Below are 20,433 nucleotides of genomic sequence, written 5' to 3'. Positions count from 1 at the left end.
CCAAACCTGGACATTAAGCCAGGGAGAAAAGGAGACAGGATATGGTTATGGTGGAAATAAGAGTCCTAGACATAGGTCCCAGTCCCATCACTGAGTAGGAAGAGAAAACAAGAACAAATCACTTAGCTGGGCTTTAGCGTCTGCATCAGTAAAAGTAAGACAGCGAGACTTGATCAGGGCTGGTAACATCCTTGCACGCATGCTCTAGCTCTCCCCTCTTTTGTTTGTTGCAGACGTAGGCTAATCACAACATTCTGTTGTACCCCAAGACCTTAGACCCGTCTCAAATAATCAATTAATTAAATCCAGACAGACACTATCAATCAAGTAAGCACAAAAGAGAGAAGACATTCATATGTTATTGCTAGACCAGATGACTAACCTCTCAACTCTAACATGTTAAACCAATGACTCTTCAACTAAAACTCCACTCCTAATCCCCTCCCCTCATTTAAATACTCTGAAGTGGAAGCTGGCACAAGTGTAGACCACTGCCTTGCGCTCTGGAGTTGAGGTATTAAGCAGAATCAACAGCAACTTCCCCTATAAACCCACTGAAAAAGCAGTCAGGAATAATAACTAGCTGTTTAAGGGACTCGGCTGCTACACTCTGCAGTGTCTTGACTGCTTTCATATAAGAGTGAAGAGAAACAGTTAAACCCCCCACTCAGTGAACAAAAATGATCTCTTAGGAATTGCTAGTCTGAGTTCATACTCTAATTGAGTAATAACAGCTGGGATCCACACAGAGCTACAACTCTGAAACAGACTGGATATAAGCTTACTGAAAGTAAGCAAAGAAAGAGTTATAAAATGGTAGAGAACACAGTAGGGACCCATTCAGCTAGCGAACTCCGCACATTCCATACCTGCGTAGGTAATGGCCATTAAAGTGCTATTATCAGACAGGAGGGTGCAGATCCTTGATCAAGTCAATGACAGGAAACATCACCATAGGTCACTATTTCCTCAAACAAAATGAAAAGACTTTAACTTCAGGCCCACTAGGGTCTGACATTCCATGATTAACCTAACTGTTTTACTCATTACTTTCCACCATTTTCTCAAGCACACTTTCTTGGAGTGTTTTGTAATGCTCACTTCCGCTTCCTGCTGGTAAGCTGCAGTAGCCTCGCGTATACAGCTAACTGCTGTCTTGGCAAGTTCTCTCAAAAGAGCATAGATCTTCATGGCCAGCAGGTGGTGCTCTTATTAAGCACAAATCTAAATCAGCACTCTTCCCCAAGGTTATACATCCTCTCCATTTCAAGCTAAGGATTAACTGGCTTAAGTGAGGTAATAAGGAAACAAACTCCTCTTTCTGGAGTACTGAAGGGTTATCACACAGGCAGTAGTTCCTCAAATTAATAGGAGTGGCTGAGGTGTGGTAAGATGGGAGACAGAACTCTAGGATTAAGAGCTTAAATTGGTTCCCATCCTAACAAAGTACACAAACTGGTAAGGAAACATTAGTAAAACTCTACATGAAAATGAAAAGTTGGAAGTCCTGCCATCTTTAAATATAAATATATTCCAGAGAAGAGGTTGCAAAGGGGTGGCCCGGAGGTCAGGTCTGGAGCACATGTTTGACCCACACAGGATGCTGGCTGCTAGTTTTCACTATTACTCACTATTCTACACAAAGATATTTGGGGAATCTCAATACTTTAGGATGTGCTATTCACATCTTTGTGGCCTCGGGAATCTTCCAGTTTACAAACAGATTGCATTCTGAATGTGGCAGTTGTTTGGATCAAGTCAAAATTATCCCAACACTCACACCAGATACAACTATTAGGTCCCTGGATCAACCCACAGAAATTCTATTATTTACCATATGCAGATATATTAATCATTCTACGGGATAGTAAAACATATACAGTATCCTCCTTCACAGTCGCATAAGGAGAATTTAATGACCAACTATGTTGTCCAAAACCCAATGTCATGGTTAGAAGCTGTGTGTGTGTGTGTGTGTGTGTGTGTGTGTGTGTGTGAGAGAGAGAGAGAGAGAGAGAGAGAGACACACAGAGGGAGGAGAGAAGAGGAAAAAGGCAGGAGGGGGGGAAAGGGAGGGAAGTAGAGAGAGACAGAAACAGAGACATGGACAGACAGACACAGAGAAACAGTATTTAGAAGCAGGCAGGAGAATGCAGATCACAGAGACCACAGAAATGGGTCTCCTTCTTTGCCCCCTCATTTGACACCTATAGTTGTTTGGAATGGAACGGAGTGGGGAAGTGTAAGGGCAGCAGTCAGATTTATAGATATGATGCAGTCAGAAGAACAGAAAGTGTTAATAGGCAATGGGTACCTCCTAGTAGAGATGCTGAATGATGGAACAGGAGATGCCAGGCAGGTGTTTTGGGTATATCTAATTGGGGGATGGGAGAGAGAATTCACAACTATACACGGTAATACTATTGACAAAGGAATGATCAACATATTTATCAGCTGATATTCAATGAGTATGGAAGAGACCTTATCAGAATCAGAATATAACTACAGGCTTCAGGCTACTTTATTCAAATACGAGACCATACAATTCAACACTGTAATCCTGAGAGAGTAACTCAAGGAATGTTTCCTAATGATCTTCATGGCTCTGTCTGCAGCTAGAGCCTGAAAATGGGCAGAAAGCTGACTTCTCTTAACAACCTAGCTGGGGAGAAACATGAACTATAAGACAGGTATCAGATGACCTGGGTTTGAATTCTGGAACCTTCTACATTAGCTATGTAGCCTGAAGTAAACCACAACCTCTCTAAGCCTATTTCTTGATCTGTAAAACTGAAGTAACAAGATTACTGAGAGAAGCAAATGAGACGAGTACAAGAAAAGTGCTTACAAACTATAAAATACTATACAAATATTATCTTAAGTTATATGAGTTATAATCCAAATGGCAAGACAGGGTAAAAGTCAACGACTCTGGAATCTGAAGCACAGAGAAAAATGTTTTAGTGTTTTCCACTCATTATGTTCTAAAGTTTATTTACTGCTCCACCACTCCTGATCTAAAACCTTGCCTAGCTTGCTATCCATATGTTTCAAGTTTTCTAAATATTTCCACTCTTACTAGAAGTCATGTGGCAAGAATATTACACCATGCCTTTCTTACAGCTGAAGGGAGTCATGATGATAAGGGCTGGAGTAGCTAACAGATTTAGGTGACCAAGAAAGAATCCAATCATTTGAAGAACAAATAAGGAATCTGAGGGGATTACAGTCATCTAATGCTTGATCAACTGTCAATCAGAAGAGGGGATTCTCCAGGATCTTTATAAATAGTTTTATTGAAACGGCCACACCCACTTGCTTATACATGGCCTAGACCGCCTTTGTGCTACAAGGGCAGAGATGCCTAGTTACAACATGACTAAACCTAGACAGTATGACTCATAAAGCCCCAACTCCTTAGTATCTGTGCCTTTAAGAATAAGATAATGTACCACTCATGCTAAAAACTTGAGTTTTCTTCTCATGCCACTAAGTAAATCTTACATCCCACATAATTCTCAGTACCAGACTCCTACTTCAGTTATCCTCCTATCAACAACTTGTACAGACCATCTGTAAGGTGCTATGAAGGATAGAATAGAAAGAAAAACACGGCTCCTTATCCTCAGAGAACTTAAAATTTAACTAATGGAAAATAAGGTCATAAGATACAGATAAAATACCCACAGTGATTCAAGAGGAAATGCTTACATTCTGTAGGTTGGTGCCAGATCGTGAGATTATTTGCAAATCAATGAAACCAATCCAGATTATGAAAACACTCGCTTCCTGGAGTCTATAGAGCAGTTTTCAACATTTCTGCTCATGTACCCTCACCATTTGAAATGTAATTTTTAAAAAAAATCTTAGCGATAAAAGCTGTATTTTCTAGAATACTACACACATTAAAAATATTTATACCAACACTTTAGCATGTAAATATATACTATTTAGCTTAACTAAAAAAAAAACTTTTAAAACTACTTATTCAATCAGACTTCTGTCACAGTAAAATCCAATCTCAGTTATTAATTCTCTTTTTAAAACTGAAATACTGTACAGTTGACATGCAATATGTTAGGTTTCAGGCATAAGTTATTAATTCTCTAAGTTTATTCTAAGGTGACAGAGAAGGCAGAGAATCTTGCCATAAGTTATACACACCAAAAACAATGTACCTCCATCTTTATTTTTTATTCAAAACTTCCTTTTACTTAACTTTCAAAGGATTCTTCTTCAGGAGCCATAAACTCTGAAATGGTTCCTTTGGTGTCCCTACTGCCCAAGGTTTTTATACTCTGGGAGGCAAGACCCACAGCAAGACTCAATATGGGTAAGAGGAATGACTTTCTTTTGTGTAGTGGGAGAAAAGCAATTATGAAAAGGGAAATTGCTTCTCAGGAAGATGAACTTAAAAAAAAGTAGCACATGCTAACTCTGAGGATCTATGCTTACGTACACCTTGTAACGCCATCGTGTAACCAAAGTAATACATACACTGCAGCATGAAGACACTCTCCCCAGACAGGGCTACCCATGCTGTTCTACATCACGCCACAAACAGATAATACCTTTGTAAAGATATACTCGGTGTAACAGACCAGGCTCCCTGTGTTGCAGCTGGAGGCAACTGTCCTAGCCTCACCATTTGAAGCGTTAGGGGGAGTCTCTCTCCTAGCAAGCTGCAATCTTTTAGTGGCACATTCCAGTCCAGGGGATCTGTTGTGCTCTATTTGCAAAATTCTAAGAGAAGACTTTGTTGACAGAAATACCTTAACAGTACCTGGAGGTTGTACCAGATTCTTGGACAACTTTCTTTCACTTTGAACCCTTTAAGTCTCACTTTGTATTATTATGTAGCCTTTCTTACCATCTGGAAATGCTAGAACTGGGTGAACACAACAGTCCAACTGGGAAAGGCGTTCCAACAGAGGGGCTTCGTAGTGGATTTCTGGAGGCGTGGTGCTGGCACTGCCTGAGCCGCACAGTGCGCAGGAGGGATTCACATCACAGCCAGAGCGCACTGTGCTGTTCCGGTGAACCTGTGAAAAGACAGACAAAACTGACAAGTCAGTGCCTGATAAAAACCCAGCTCCCTATTCAGTATCCCGAAGATTCAAAAGGCCCTCTCGAATACAGGGATATGTGTATAAAAACAGATGATTGAACCTGATGTACCCCCCCCAAAAAAATAAAATAAAATAAAATTAAAAAAAAAAAAAAAGGCCCTCTCTAGGGACTTCCCTGGCAGTCCAGTGATTAAGACTCCATGCTTCCAATGCATGGGTCGCAGGTTCCATCCCTGGTCAGGGGACTAAGATCCCACATGCCGAGCAGTGCGGCCAAAAACAAACAAACAAAAAAAATCACTGTGTTGTACACCTGAAACTAATATAATGTTACATGTCCATTGTACCTCAATAAAATAAAATAAGAAATAAAAGTGACCTGCAAGCTTTAAAAAAGAAAGAAAAGCCCTCTCCAGATACGTATATGACACCACTAACAAAGTTTGTTAGAAGATTTCCATTTCTCCAACACACTAACCTTCAAAGTAATTAAGTAAACCTGCTTCTTCTCCAATGAAGAAATCCAATTATGTGAAGTCTTAAGTGCTTACCAAGAACACTTTACAAAACCTGTATGTTTCCAACACCTTGATGGTTTCCCACCATCTGCTAAGGTGAATAGCTGGACCCAGGTTTCTAGGTGGAACGTGACTTGCCCTCTTCAGCAACTTCATCTACCTAAGACCCTTACTCATGAATAACCAACACACCTCTCCTGTTCTTTTCACTTCTCCTAAAAAGACTTCCAGGTGGTCTGAAACATCATGGCAAGTTTCCCTGGACTATAAAGAACTCGTTAGCTACTCTTTAACCTAGCCTAAAATCCACTGTTATAAAGCTCATGCTAAGTAATGAAAATGAGTTTGGTATGGTGAGTGTTCATACCCATAGTCTTTGTGTTAGATTAATTCCAAGGGGATAGAAATCATTTTCATTAAACTTCCTTTGTATACATGTGGGCAGGATAGGAAAGAACCTCTCCAACTAAGTCCACAGTGAAAAATAATCTAAGTCTTCAAAAGATTTAATTCTGTTACAAAAATGCAGGATCCCTAGGTTCTAGTGTGAGGATGAACAAGTCTGGCAGCCGCCAAATCATGACCACAAAAAGTCACCTGGGCAGCATGCAGTCCTAGAAGAAAGGACTTGCCTGTGGAATCACACTTTGACAAGGGACACTAGGAGCCAGAGTAGTATAATAAAGACAAAGGCTTAGCATCAAAACTCTAACAACTGTGAGAGCTGTATTTACTTTCAGCACACACATCTCTTGAAAGCTGTTTGCCTTCACAGACACGCAAGCAGAAAGATAAGTATGAAAACAATGTGGTCTTTATCAGCATTCCCCAACTTCCTCCTCCTTGCAGCAACATAGGTGGGTGGCATTCAAAGAAGGCCCTGTGAAGGTTAGACGGGGCAACTTACACTAGAGTAAAAGAATTCTAATAAGCTGCAATTGTAGATGCCTTTGAAAGGAAATGACACCAACTAAACATGCACTTCTGTGTAGACAACATTAACTAGTACTGTTTTGGGAAAAAACACCTCTTGCAATTGACTTAACCAGGGCTGGCCTTTCTGGGGGAGATAAAATTTTGAGGGAGAGAGAGAGGGGCCTACACTGGCAGGGACAAAAACCACAGACCACACAGTAGATGAATGGGAGGACTTAGGTAATTAGAATCCAAAAATTGCACCTAAACATTGATGAGATTAGAAAAACACATAAAAACCAAAATAAGAAACCTTAAAAGGGAGGTATACTTTCTCCTCAAAAAACTAACCCATGCATCAACTAGCTTTCTAAGTGGGCAAAGAACAACATTCTATTTTATGGCTAGAGTATATCCCTTAAGTCAACAGCTAATAGACTGGATGTAGAGTAAAATGAATATGGCAAGAATATAACAAACTAAGAAAAAGAGTAAAATAAAAGCTGAAATTACCAAAAGAAAACAATACATGCTAGAAATAAAAATTTAAGAACTGCTCTTTGGGAGGTTTTTCCCCCTGTTCCCAAACCCACCTCAAGAATGGGGTAGAGGGACTTCCTTGGTGGTGCAGTGGTTAAGAATCCAACTGCCATTGCAGGGGACACAGGTTCGATCCCTGGTCTGGGAAGATCCCATATGCTGTGGAGCAACTAGGCCTGTGTGCCACAACTACTGAAGCCTGCACTCTAGAGTCCATGAGCCACAACTGTTGAATCCGTGTGCCACAACTACTGAAGCCTGCGTGCCTAGAGCCCATGCTCTGCAACAAGAGAAGCCACTGTGAGAATCCCACGCGCTGCAACAAAGAGTAGCCCCTGCTCACTGCAACTAGAGAAAGCCCTCTCCAAGCAACAAAGACCCAACACAGCCAAAAATAAATAAATAAAATTTATATATTAAAAAAAAAAAAAAGAATGGGGTAGATAGGAAAAGAGCAATTAATTTAGATAAACTGTAAGACTGGCCTAACAGAGAAAAAGGAAACAATGCAAACATATAAGAACTCCTCAGAAAAGCACTAAACTGGATGCAGGATACAATAGTGTAAACACACACACAGCCAAGTTAAAATAAACAGTCTTGGCATAGTAATGTTATCCAAATAAAACACTAATATACAGAGAGATGCAGAGAGAAGGAGGATAGAGGAATGTACAAGAAACCACTGATGTAGTTATGATGGCAGGGAGGAGACAGAGCTCTCATTTTCCACATTATACATTTCTATAATGTTTAAATGTTATATATATGTATACATTTTTTTTTGGTGGGGGGGCTGCAACAGGTCTTAGTTGCAGCGCATGTGGGGTCTTTTGTTGCAGCACGTGGGCTCCAAAGTGCATAGGCTTAGTTGCCCCGTGGCATGTGGGATCTTAGTTCCCTGACCAGGTATCAAACTCGTGTCCCCTGCATTGGAAGGCAGATTCTTAACCACTGGACCACCAGGGAAGGCCCCAAAGTCTTTTATTTTTTTATTTATTTTTATTTTATTTTTTTATTTTTTATTTATTTATTTTTTTTCGGAAAGTCTTTTAAATATATAATATCCAGCACTGACTCAAATGAATTTCACATTGTATTAGACACACCAGAAGTATGGATAAGAGAACTGGTAGATAGATTAATAGGATATATATTAAGGAACAGAGGAAAAAAATACAGGAAAATACAGAACAGAATGTAAAAGGCATGCAGGGCACTGTGACCAAGTCCAACACACTTGTAATCAGAGGCCCAGAAGAAGACAGAGAATGGGACAAGGGCAATGTCTGAAGAGATAATGGCTCCGTTTGTGCTAAAAATGATTAAAGACACTAATCCACAGATTTGAGAAATTTTGCAGAACCCAAGCCAAATGAAAATACAAAGAAAACATTCAAATCATAAATTGCAAGGAAAAAAAAAAAGATAAAGGGAAGCCTATAAAATTAGACTTAAAAGACTTACTGGAATGTATGGACTTTATCTGGATCTTGATGCAAACAAACTTTAAATATCATCTATGGAGTTTGAATAATCTGAACAGAGCAGTCTCTGATAACAGCAGGAATCACTGTTAAAGTTAAAAGCATTACCAGTGGCAAAAATCACCCACAATACTGGAGATGGTACTACCTGATTCAATCTTAAAATAGCCTAAACCTTCAATATGCAGAACTAATAACAACAGTAGACTCTTATACTATGGTAAACATTTCTTAGAAAGTAGACCCCCAAGGAACTAGTCTAAGATGATAATGAAAAAGGGAAACATTTTGAAATTTGTGCCAAAATGCTCATGGCTCATTTGGTATATAACAGTAAAAAATGAACTGCTGAATGGTTAAGCAAACCACGGCATCACTTCTTATGTGGAATCTAAAAAGCCAAGTACACTGACATTAAGAAGTATGTATATACAACATAAAATCAAGTGTATGTGCAGAGCAATTAAAATAATAAATGCAAGTACATCAAATATTGAAAGAAAATGTACAATCATTTGACTGATTTTTTTTAAAACTTGTTTTATTATTATTCTTTTGGCCACACCATGCAGCAAGAGGGATCTTAGTTCCCTGAGCAGGGATGGAACCCACGCCCCTGCATTGGGAGCACGGAGTCTTAACCACTGGACAGCCAGGGAAGTCCCTGACTGATCTTTAATTACTAGTTCTGATCCATGTTCATGTAAGAGGTCCAAATTCATATTACCTATGTATGTGCAGGGACTCTAAGGTAAGAATTTGCCATTCCAAATTCACCTAAATTCCTGAAGTCTCTTCAGAAGCTAACAGAAAACTGCTTTAAGGACACTTTCACAGTCCAGGGATCACAAGACTCCTACAGAAAACACACCTCCCTCACCCTGGCTCCAGATGAACTCACTGTGAAAGATATTGTAAATCATACAAGAAATGACTGTTATGAGTCAGTCATTACATGCAAAAATGGGAAGAAGTGATCCTTGGCAAGCTAGAAATACAATTACAAAACAACTTTAAAATAAGTATATTACAAATTTTCATAGTGATAATGGGAGGAATGTAAGTCATGAAATAACAGGATGAAAAAAAATGTTTCCAAAAGTAACAAAGTGTGAAAAAAAGTAAACATTGAAATAAAAAACCCAACTGACAGGTTTACCAATAAACTAAATGCAGCTGCAGAGAAACCTGATAAAGAGGAGGGACAGTCAGAGAAGATTACATGAAACAAAGCATTGGAAGGCAAATATGAAATTGCAAAGTATAAAAAGAAATGAAGCAATATGGAAGAGAGAATGGGAAGATCAACAACAATGGATAGACATTCTATATTTAAAAAGAGAATAAAAGAGGAAAAATACGAAGAAATTATGACTAGAAAAATTTCAAAACTCAAGATGAATAAGAACTCTCAGAATAAGGGTGCACACCAAGACCTAGTGGCTAAAAACTAATTCATACATCTAAATAGGTCCCTTGATACCGCAAACCTAAAAACAAAACCAAAAGTAAGGGTTGGGGTGAAGATTTAAATTACCAGAGAGAAGATACAGATAATCTATAAAGAAATGACAAACTGACATCAGAATTTTCAACAACAACAAATATTGGAAGGCAATGAAATTATCTTCAAAGTGCTGAATATAAACTTTTACATGCATTTAAGTCATCATGCAAGAATAAAGGCAATATATAACTGTGTGTATTCACAAACACACACATATATACATTTCACACATAAATGATAATTCTGTATGTTTTTAATATAAAAAGACTTCATGGGACTTCCTTGGTGGCACAGTGGTTAAGAATCGCCTGCCAATGCAGGGGACATGGGTTCAATCCCTGGTCGAGGAAGATCCCACATGCCGAGGAGCAACTAAGCCCGTGAACCACAACTACTGACCCTACACCCTAGAGCCCGCAAGCCACAATTATTGAGCCCACATGCCACAACTACTGAAGCCTGCGTGCACACCTAGAGCCAGAGCTCCGCAGCAAGAGAAGCCACCACACTGCAACAAAGCATAGCCCCCGCCTGCCACAACTAGAGAAAGCGCAGCAATGAAGAAGCCCCAATACAGCCCAAAAAACAGAATAACAAAGCCAAAACAAAACCAAAATAAAAAATTTTACAACTCATACCATTGTTGGAAGGCTACTAAATGTATTCAGCAAGAATGGAGTGGGATGCAAGAAGCAACAGTGAACAAGAATGACAAAAGTATTGGTAAATGTAAATAAGTATGAACTTAAAGATGACTAATTTGGGAGGATTTAAAAACAAGGTAACTAAAATAATAAAAATAAATTATAGATAATGGGTTGGAAAGACTGGAGTTTTTAGAAGAGGCATTGTAAAGTCCTACTGTTCCCAAAGCAGACAGAGATGAAAAGAACTTTCAACTAACCCAACAGACAGCAGAAAGGCATAAAAGCAAGGCAAAGAAAAGGCAAAGCTTAAAACAAAGATTATGAGAAATTACTGATTCCAAACATAATAATAATCAGAGTTAATGTAAATGGATTTAAATCACCTCTTTAAAACACAATGAAAACAAACTGACACAGAAAAACTGAAAACAAAGAGATGGAAAAAGATGTATCTAGCAAATACTTATCAAAGTAGCCCATTTAAAGTAAAAGCATTACTAGAGTTCAAAAGGGAAACAACATCATGATGAAAGGAATGAAGGTGAAGAAGAAATAACAATCATTAACCAGGATGCACTGTTATAACCAGTCACCCTGGAGCTACATGAACATATATGAAGGGGGGGGGGGGGGGGGAGGAGGGAGGGAAGAATGTGGGTGAGGCTGGGGAAACAAGAGAGGTAGTTTAAGGGTATAAACTGACTACTAGTAGATAAGTAAGTCCTGGAGACCTAACACAGAGTGGTTATAGACAATGCCACTGTATTATAAAGAGCAAATGTGCTAAAAGACTAGATCTTAATTTTTCTCACCACAAAAAAACATGATAACTATGTGCCATGACAGAGGTGTTAGCTAAGGTTACAATGGTAATCAAATTGTAACTTAAACTTACACAATACACATATCAAACATACTAAAAAAAAACAAACCAAAAAACAAACTAAAAAAACCAAACAGAAAGCAGACCAAAGGATACAAAAGATATGAACACAATTAATAAGCCCAAGATATGAGTTAAATTTAGAACCCTGAAGTCAACAAACAGGATATGGATATACTCACATCCACACAAACACTGTCTTTTTAGGAAATCTGGACTATTTACAAAAATTATGTATATCAACACCGAAATCTTGAAAACACAGTGAATTAAAACACACACCCCCCCCAAACCAAAAGCACACACCAAAAAATCAAGTTGCAGAATATGTATAACATGACAACATTTATGTAAACTTTAAACAATACTGCATCTTGTGCTCCTGAATACATGTATGTGTAGTAAAGGTCAAAGAACCGGACCTGGGAGTATACACACCAAATTTATAACAGTGGTTAGCTCTGGGGACGAAAGCAGGTAAACGAGATGACAGAAAATAAAAGGAGCATTGGTTATATATAATTTCTTTTTAATATTAAAAAAAAACCACATGAAGTAAAAAAAATTTTGAGTGTTAACATTTAGGGTGGTACATACATCGACGTTTGTTACATAATCTTTTATACATCACAGAATTAAAAAAATTAGGGGAGGAGGCAGGTAAACCTGTAATTTTTTCTATATACAGAGAACTTGAGTTCTTCACAAAATAAATTCCATGGTACAGAAGAGCCCCAGGAAAGTGGCAGTAGGAGTAAAATAAAGTCCAACTATTTCAGAGCAAAGGTATATTAAGTTTGAAAGTTGCTGAAACCCAGGAATCAAATTGGGAGTAGTACCTATCCATCTGTCTACTAGATTGAGAAGTGAGCAAAGGATTCAACCATCATATGAGCAGCAGAGATAAGGACCAGTGGCCACTGTACTAAGAACAGTGTCCCCTCCCAGATCCTACCTCAAAATTCATGGCTACCCAGAACCACAGAATGTGACTGTATTTGTAAATAAGGTCTTTGCAGATGCAATCAGTTTAATATGAAGCATTACATTACCCTAATCTAGTAGTACTGGATTACACTAAGCCGTAAATCCAATAACTGGTGTCCTTATAAGACCATGTGAAAACACAGACACACAGGGAAGATGATCATGTGAAGATGCAGGCAGAGATAGGAATTATGCTGCTACAAACCAAGGAGTACTAAGGCTGCTTGCAGGAAGTGTGAAGAAAGTATTCTTCCCTAGAGCTTTCAGAGACCAGCAGGGGCTGACACCTTGATTTCAATGTCAGGCTTCTAGCCTCCAGAACTATGATAGGAAACTAATTCAGTCAGCTACTAAGTTTTTCCTAGTGATAAATACAAAGTCGGGAGGGAGGGGAAAAAAAAAAACACCCTCAGCATGGAGAACTACAAGTAGAACATCACAGAACAAAGGAAAAGAAAGCAAATCTGAGAAATTCAGAAAAAACATACTTCTGGAAAACTACCTATTAAACGACTTCAGTAAAACAATTAATGAAACTTTTGGCATCTCCAATAGAGTAAAAGATAACATAGCCTCTATCATAAAGTAACAGAATAAAGTGAAAGGACAACAAGATGATATAAAAAGAAAATATAAAATCTAAAAAGAAGAAAAGAAAACCTTAACCCACGGTAGAGAATTAAAACCTACACAAAAGGAACTATAAGTCAGAACTGATGATATAGAAAATCAAAACAGGATGTGGAAAACAAACTTAACTGTCTTACTCCTTTGCACTATGGGAGAAACAAAGGGATGAAAACAATGAGAGAAAAGTTAACAGTTAGCTAACATCTGAATACTCATGCGCATTCAGAATGTGCCAGTCGGGACTTCCCTGGTGGCGCGCAGTGGCTAAGAATTGCCCTGCCTGCCAATGCAGGGGACATGGGTTCAAAACCCTGGTCTGGGAAGATCCCACATGCCATGGAGCAACTAAGCCTGTGTGCCACAACTACTGAGCTCATGCACCACAACTACTGAGCCCATGCACAACTACTGAAGCCTGTGAACCACAACTATTGACCCTTGTGACACAACTACTGAATCCCACACACCTAGAGACTGTGCTCCACAACAAGAGAAGCCACCACAATGAGAAGCCCACACGCTGCAACTAGAGAAAGCCCATGCACAGCAACAAAGATCTAATGCTGCCAATCAAAATTAAAAAAACAAAACCAAAAAAATTTATCAAAATGTGCCAGTCACTTCCTGTATCTAATTTAATGATGACGACAATGCTGTGGAGCAGGTAGATAAAAAGGATAGGAAACAACACAGAAAATTGGTATACTTAAAAAGAGGCAACTACAAACTTAAGGGAATCAAAACCCAAAGCTACTATAGAAGAAAACTTGACAGTGCTACATAAAACACACTGAAGCACTGTCTAGTGCAATTCTACAATGGTAAAAATGTTCTGTATTAGAGCAACTAAATATGGTAGCCACTAATCATGTGACTACTCAACACTTGAAATGTGGCTGGTTGAGTGAGGTACTGAATTTTTTGTCCTAATTTTAAATAGCTACATGTGGATAGTGGCTACCGTATTGGACAGCATAGAGTAGAATCAGTTACCAACATATAGGAAAGAAACTAAGATTGGCCAAAACAAAACAGAATAAACAATTGCTCTCTTCCCCCCAACAAATGACAGTGGAACAGAGTTTTAAGGTACAAAGGTTATGATTTAAGAACTTGAAATAGAGTCAAACTGTTGCTCAAATCACTGAAAAATTACAAATCCAACTTAAAAACTCAATAAACAGGCATATGAAGGTATAAGGACTGTCAATAAACATTGAAATGTTATAATCAAAATAAGCCTTTAAGTCTACTTTCAAAACTGAATATAAAATTAAAAAATATTCTCTATTCAATAAAATCCCCATTAAAATCAAAGACTTTTAGGAGATTAAAAGAAAAACAAAAAACTCTAAATCTGCTTTTATGCTGTTTCAAAAAGCATATAGAAAACAAAATGTTAAAACTAAATGGATGAGAAAAACACATACACTAAACATTTATATCAAGAAAAGTAGAATGTAAGGCAAGAACAACTACTGGAGACAGAAGCCAGTCACAAAGAAGATATAAACATATAAAACTGTACAGACAACAATGAAAAAAATTTTTTAAAGAAATCCACACAATAGGGTCACAAATATAAGCAGAAACTATAGGAACATTATTTTGACCAAAATGCTATAAAAATTAGTAATTAATAACAAAGGCTTAAAAAGAAAAACAATTTGGAATCTAAAAACTCAATTCTTAACTCGGGAAAAGAACTTAAAAACTCAAAGGCAACTTGCAAATAGCAAAAAGAACATTTCCTTCACACATCAAAGGCTATGGAATGCTATCCAAAACTACACTCAGAAGAAAATTCAAAAAGTTAAATGCTTCTGTTATTACGTAACAAAGAAGAGAAAATAAATTAACCAAGCATTTGAATAAAGGCAGAGAGGGGGAAAAAAAACCAAGACCACAGGAAGAAGGAGTTAATAACAGCAAAGAATTCATCTTTGAAATGACCAATAAAATAGAAAAATTGCTGACAAGATTGATCAAGAAAGAGAAGACAAACACAACTGAGACTGAGAAATGGATATTAACTACAGACACAGGGATTTAAAAAGTAAGAATGCTTTAAAAAAAACTGTACGAGTAAATTTGAAAATATCTGAGTGATAGATAATTTTCTATAGAATAGATGCCAATCTCAGATGGTTTTACCTTGAACTCTAACAAATTTTAAAGAAACTGATCCTTCCTTTAAAATCTTTAAACTTTCCTAAAGCATAGCAAATGATAAATACTGTAAGTGTCCCAATGCATTTTCAGTTGTCCTACATCAAAATTAATAGTGACTTTTCTAAAAGTATTGCCATTCAAACCAGAAATGAGATGTTTCACTATGACCAATTACTTCTTAACACTGTTCTGCAAGTGAATCCAGACAAGGAAAAGGAGTAAGAAGTATATAAAGAGGTGTCAAATTGCTTGCTGATGACAGAAAGCCAGCCTAGAAAATTAAAAACAATCAATCAAAATAGTGGTAAGAGTTCAGAAAAGTGTTCAATTACAAAATAAATACCTAAAACCCAACATCACTCATAAAATAACACTAACAGAAAAGGTCTCACTGAATGAAGAGATAAAATACTTAGATACGAAGAGAAATTCTGTGTTCCCTTCATACTTTAATGGCATTAATTCTCTCAGAAGGAATTCCCATCACACCCAACGCAGCGGCTATGGAGGAAGTCCACATCAAAGCAAGGCTCCATGCGTCACTATCTGTTAATCACAGAATATCAGTCCAAAGTATTTTAAAAAATTCTTTTGGCTTGAGGATAGTTTGTAAATAAAATATTAGAGCTTCCATTCTATCTCAGCCTTTCATTTATTTTGTATGTGTTTTATAATGCATATATAAAACATTCCCATAAAAGTTTAGAGGCTATTGTTCTGAGCACTGCATGATTACTGAGTACTCTGCCACTAGAAAGCAAGCTCCATGAGGGCAAGGGCTTTTTTTCACCAATGAAACCCAGGTGTCCTGGAACACAGTGGGGACCCAAAATTGCTGAATAAATTTGCTTTGCAAATCCACCACTTCAAAATGAGAGGGCAAGATACTTGTTCAATAGCAAATATCACTGAGCAAGGATCCACTGGAGACACAGTGAGCAATTAAGAGAGAATGCCTTTGTCTCCAGCTTTGGCAGAACTCCAGCATTACTGCTATAATCAGCAAATGGTTTATTTCCCAAACTAAACTTATTTTTTGTCTTATTTTCCATGCAGTTTACTTCTGCATATGTCAGGATTCTGCTTTAGACATTGGCATTGGAACCAAAGGGTCTTTGGTATGCTTTGTATGTCTCCCCCTTGTTTTTTTGTTTTTTATTTTAAATTTTTATTTATTTTTAGCTGTGTTGGGTCTTTGCTGCACACGGACTTTCTCTAGTTGTGGCAAGAGGGGGCTACTCTTCCTTGCGGTGCACAGGCTTCTCATTGTGATAGCTTCTCTTGTTGTGCAGCACAGGCTCTAGGCACTCACGCTTCAGTAGTTGTGGTTCATGGGCTCTAGAGCACAGGCTCAGTAGTTGTGGCGCACAGGCTTAGTTGCTCTGCAGCATGTGAGATCTTCCTGGACCAGGGCTCGAACCTGTGTCCTCTGTGTTGGCAGGCGGATTCTTAACCACTGCGCCACCAGGGAAGTCCCTCCCCCCTTGTTTTAAACACTTATACGTATCACCTTTAAAAGTACATCAATTTTTAGGCATGAACAAGAAGAAACTACTGTCAGTAGCAACAAAGAAGCCTTGCTACTGCACAGATACAAAAGCAAAGAATCCAGGGAGCCATCTATACCTCAGAAAAATTTTATCACACCCTTAGATGTCATGACACAGTGGCTAGCAAACTGCCAAAACAGAGAAAGGACACTATTTCCCCATGAGGCAGTGCTGTTGGTGGGTTTTTTGTTTGCTTTTGTTAAAAGCATCAAGGGCATGGCCAAAAAAGCTACTTTCTTATACATAACTGTAATATACTGTTTTTTTTTTTTGCTTTCCCAATATAAATTCTTCAATCTTTCAGAAAATAATTTAGATTTATATGTCTATTAATAAAAAATTGATTCAAATGTCAATATGAGAAACGCACCAGATTCTCTTCTGGTATTTTTGTAATTCAGGCAGTCTGAGGAATCGACAAGAGAGAAATGGTACAGCCTGATAGTTAATTTTCACTAATATTACTTTCCTTAAAAAAAAAAAATCATGGCAAAATTACACAGTGAAAATGCATATTATAACAGAACAAGCCAAGCACTGAAAATCTACGGTCCAAATATTAATGGTTCCAACAATTATCTCCTCTCCCTTGTCCTCAGTTTTCTCACCAGCAAATATACTGCAACAGCATTATCTTAAGAAACATTCCCCTTCAACCAAACAGGCTATTTCTCTGTTCTCCTTTACAGAAACATTCTCTGAAAGTTGTATCTATGATGGTTCCCTCAATTCCTTCCCTCCCATTCTCTCCTGAACCTAATCCAATCAGAATTCCACTCTTCTACCTCTAACAAAACTGCTTACAAAGGTCTCAAGCAACCTTGGCCCCACAAAATCCAATGGTCAACTCTCAGTCTTCATCTAACTTGACCTGTCTGCAGCATCTAACACAGGTGATCATTCCTTTCTTTCTGAAACATTTTCTTCACTTGCCTTCCACATACCACACTCTCTTGGTTTTCCTTCTACTTCACTGGTCACTCCTTCTCAGTCTCTTATCTTTCATATCTCCAAAGACTTGGAGGGAAAAAATGCCTCAAGGCTGAATTTCATCTGAGTTCCCCAACATTCCCTATTCCCTTCTTCTGCTGTATTTTTCTACCTAGCACTTAACACTATAGAACATACCATATACTTAATCTATTGCTTTATTTTCTGTCTCTAGTTCACGAGGGTAAGAATTTTTGTCTGTTTTGCTTAGTGCTGTACTCCCAGTGCATAGAACAGATCTAGCTTATTATAGGAGCTCAAACAATTTGTTGAATGAGTGAAGGAATTAATAAAAATAAAAGTGTTAACAGCAACAGTCACCTTGTATTAGTAACTTACCACCCAGATACCCCAATAAGCAAATTACACACATTTCATTTAATCCTCAAATAACCCTATGGATCTCTGATGCACTGTGGGGTGGGGTGCAGTGTCAACATGCTCCAAACACAAAGCTACTAAGTGGCAGTGCTATGATTCAAACCCAAGTTTATCCACTTCAAAGTTAATAGTCTTAATCACTGCATGATATTATTTTTACTGGAGTACTATTTCATTGGGTTTGGAATAAATCCAACCCTGCTACCTGAAGGGTCAGCAATCAAAAGTTTCCTGTAGTTGTAAAATAACCTCCATTTTGTCTGTGAAGACAAACATTCGTTTAGTATCACCAACTTAGAAATTTTAATGGAGATTCTTATTTAAAAGGAAAGCATTCCACGTTGCCATTTTCAGGGATAACAGTATAAATGAGAAGACACAGTGCTCTCGTGCAAAGTGTTGATGGCAGAACTTAAAACTTCCTCTCTCCCATTTCTATTAAAAATCTCAAGCCAATGGTTTCCAAACGTGGCTGAAGAGTCACCTAGGAGCTTTTTGTTTTTTGAAAATACGATTCCCAGGCCCAACTCCAGAGCAACCGAACCAGAATCTCTAGGAAACAGGGCTCAAGAACTCAGTATTTTTTTAAAGCTCTGCAGGAAGCACTGGTGGTTAGCCAAGTTTGGAAAACACTAGTTAAAAGTACCAAAGTTGGCAAGAAACTAGAACCTCTATCTGAGCATCTGGCTCACTGTTTAACAATGACCAAGTCTCACTGGTACTGACCTTCTTGGAAAGAGGCACGATGCTGTTGGGTCGAACAAGCCTCCGTTTCTTACAGCTCAGCACAGGACGTGTTCGGGCTGCCACACAGGTGCCATCAGGTGATGAAGAAACTAGATTCAGTCGTTGCTTTTTATGTAATTGTTCCTCAGCATCAGAGCTGTCGCCTGGAATGTGGTCTGCCAAGACAGGCTGAAGACTACACAAGGGGAAGGAAGAATATGCACTTCTCAGAAGAGCAAGAAAATAAAGCCTCTAATACTGATTCAACCACCTCTACTTGCGAATGTTCACAGACACAAACAGGTGCTCTAGAGCACACAGAGATCACCTCTTGATGCTGACGTCTGCTAATCTAAGTGGGGGTGCAGTGTCTGCGCTTATTTTTAAGGTGCTCTTGGTGGATATTACTCTACATGTCTGAAAAATGCAAAAGTCAATAAGTAAACTCAGGTTCTAATGATAAAATTCTCTTCTACAACAAAAACATGAATTTTAAAAAGTCTAGAAAATTGCAACTGGTAAGAAAATGATGAATTTTGCAAATGTTAACAATAAGCTGCCTGACAATCAGTTCTCCTGTAAAACTTGACTATTAGGGATATGTACACACTGTTCACTTGCAGAAGGATTCCTTGATCTTTCATGAATACAGATTTACAGCCTTTAGGGATGTAAACTGTTTTAGAGTAGAGGATTTTATGTAAACACTTCTGAGGAATTCTACCAAGATAGGATCAATCACAACGATTCACAATAACTTCAGGACTTTTAAATTTTTTTCCATGCTGAGTCGATTTTAGGCCACAATAACAGGAAAATACATTAACAAGCTACTTAAAATATACTTGCTACAGTAGGAGGCATGCACAATATTATGAAGTGATAAGGTTTCTGCTTCTTTAAATCAGGGTTAGTCCTGAGGAGGGATGACTAAGAGCCTCAAACCCATCTTTTACAAGCCTGCTGAGCATAAGAAGTATGCAGAAGAGATAAAACTTACGTATTAATAACTCCATTGACAGGCCTCAATGCTCCACATGATTTAGTAGACAATGACTCTGAAGGATGACCAGAGGCACCATGGTTTTCCAGTGGCTGAGAAACAGACTCGATCTTAACGAGAAGAAAAAATGAAAATATATTATCAACATTTAACCAATGCACCAGCCTGAAAGGCAGCACCATTTCATTTTAATGAAACACCTAAAATTTCTCATGACCAACTTGAAAAACAACTCATTTGTGGAATATAATTTAAGTGCTTCTTGGATTTGTGTCTCCTGGGCTGCAGCACTAACAAATTCCAAATAAATGCATTTTTGGCCTTAAAAAAAACAAAACAAAACCACTCTTATGACTGAGGGAAAGAGAAAATAATTAAGAGAATCAGCTTTTGCTTTGGAGAGGAGTGGTTAGGAATTAAAATATTTA

General features: G+C 38.1%; 1 protein-coding gene across 4 annotated transcripts in view; it reads right to left on the bottom strand.

Annotated features, from left to right (window-relative positions):
- KANSL1 (KAT8 regulatory NSL complex subunit 1) overlaps window positions 1–20,433 on the bottom strand; it is a 160,746-nt gene that overhangs the window by 11,018 nt on the left and 129,295 nt on the right. For all 4 annotated transcript variants that reach the window (XM_057714854.1, XM_057714853.1, XM_057714856.1 and 1 more), the window contains 3 exons: window positions 20,003–20,115; window positions 19,003–19,198; window positions 4,871–5,042 (listed from right to left, as the gene is read on the bottom strand). In XM_057714854.1, coding sequence (XP_057570837.1) covers window positions 4,871–5,042; window positions 19,003–19,198; window positions 20,003–20,115 — 481 coding nt within the window. The remainder of the gene's footprint in view (window positions 1–4,870; window positions 5,043–19,002; window positions 19,199–20,002; window positions 20,116–20,433) is intronic.

This window comes from Hippopotamus amphibius, chromosome 17, assembly GCF_030028045.1.
Source record: "Hippopotamus amphibius kiboko isolate mHipAmp2 chromosome 17, mHipAmp2.hap2, whole genome shotgun sequence".
Taxonomy (NCBI): Eukaryota; Metazoa; Chordata; class Mammalia; order Artiodactyla; family Hippopotamidae; genus Hippopotamus; species Hippopotamus amphibius.
Note: the sequence above shows the minus strand (reverse complement) of the source record. Positions and strands in the feature narration are given on the sequence as shown.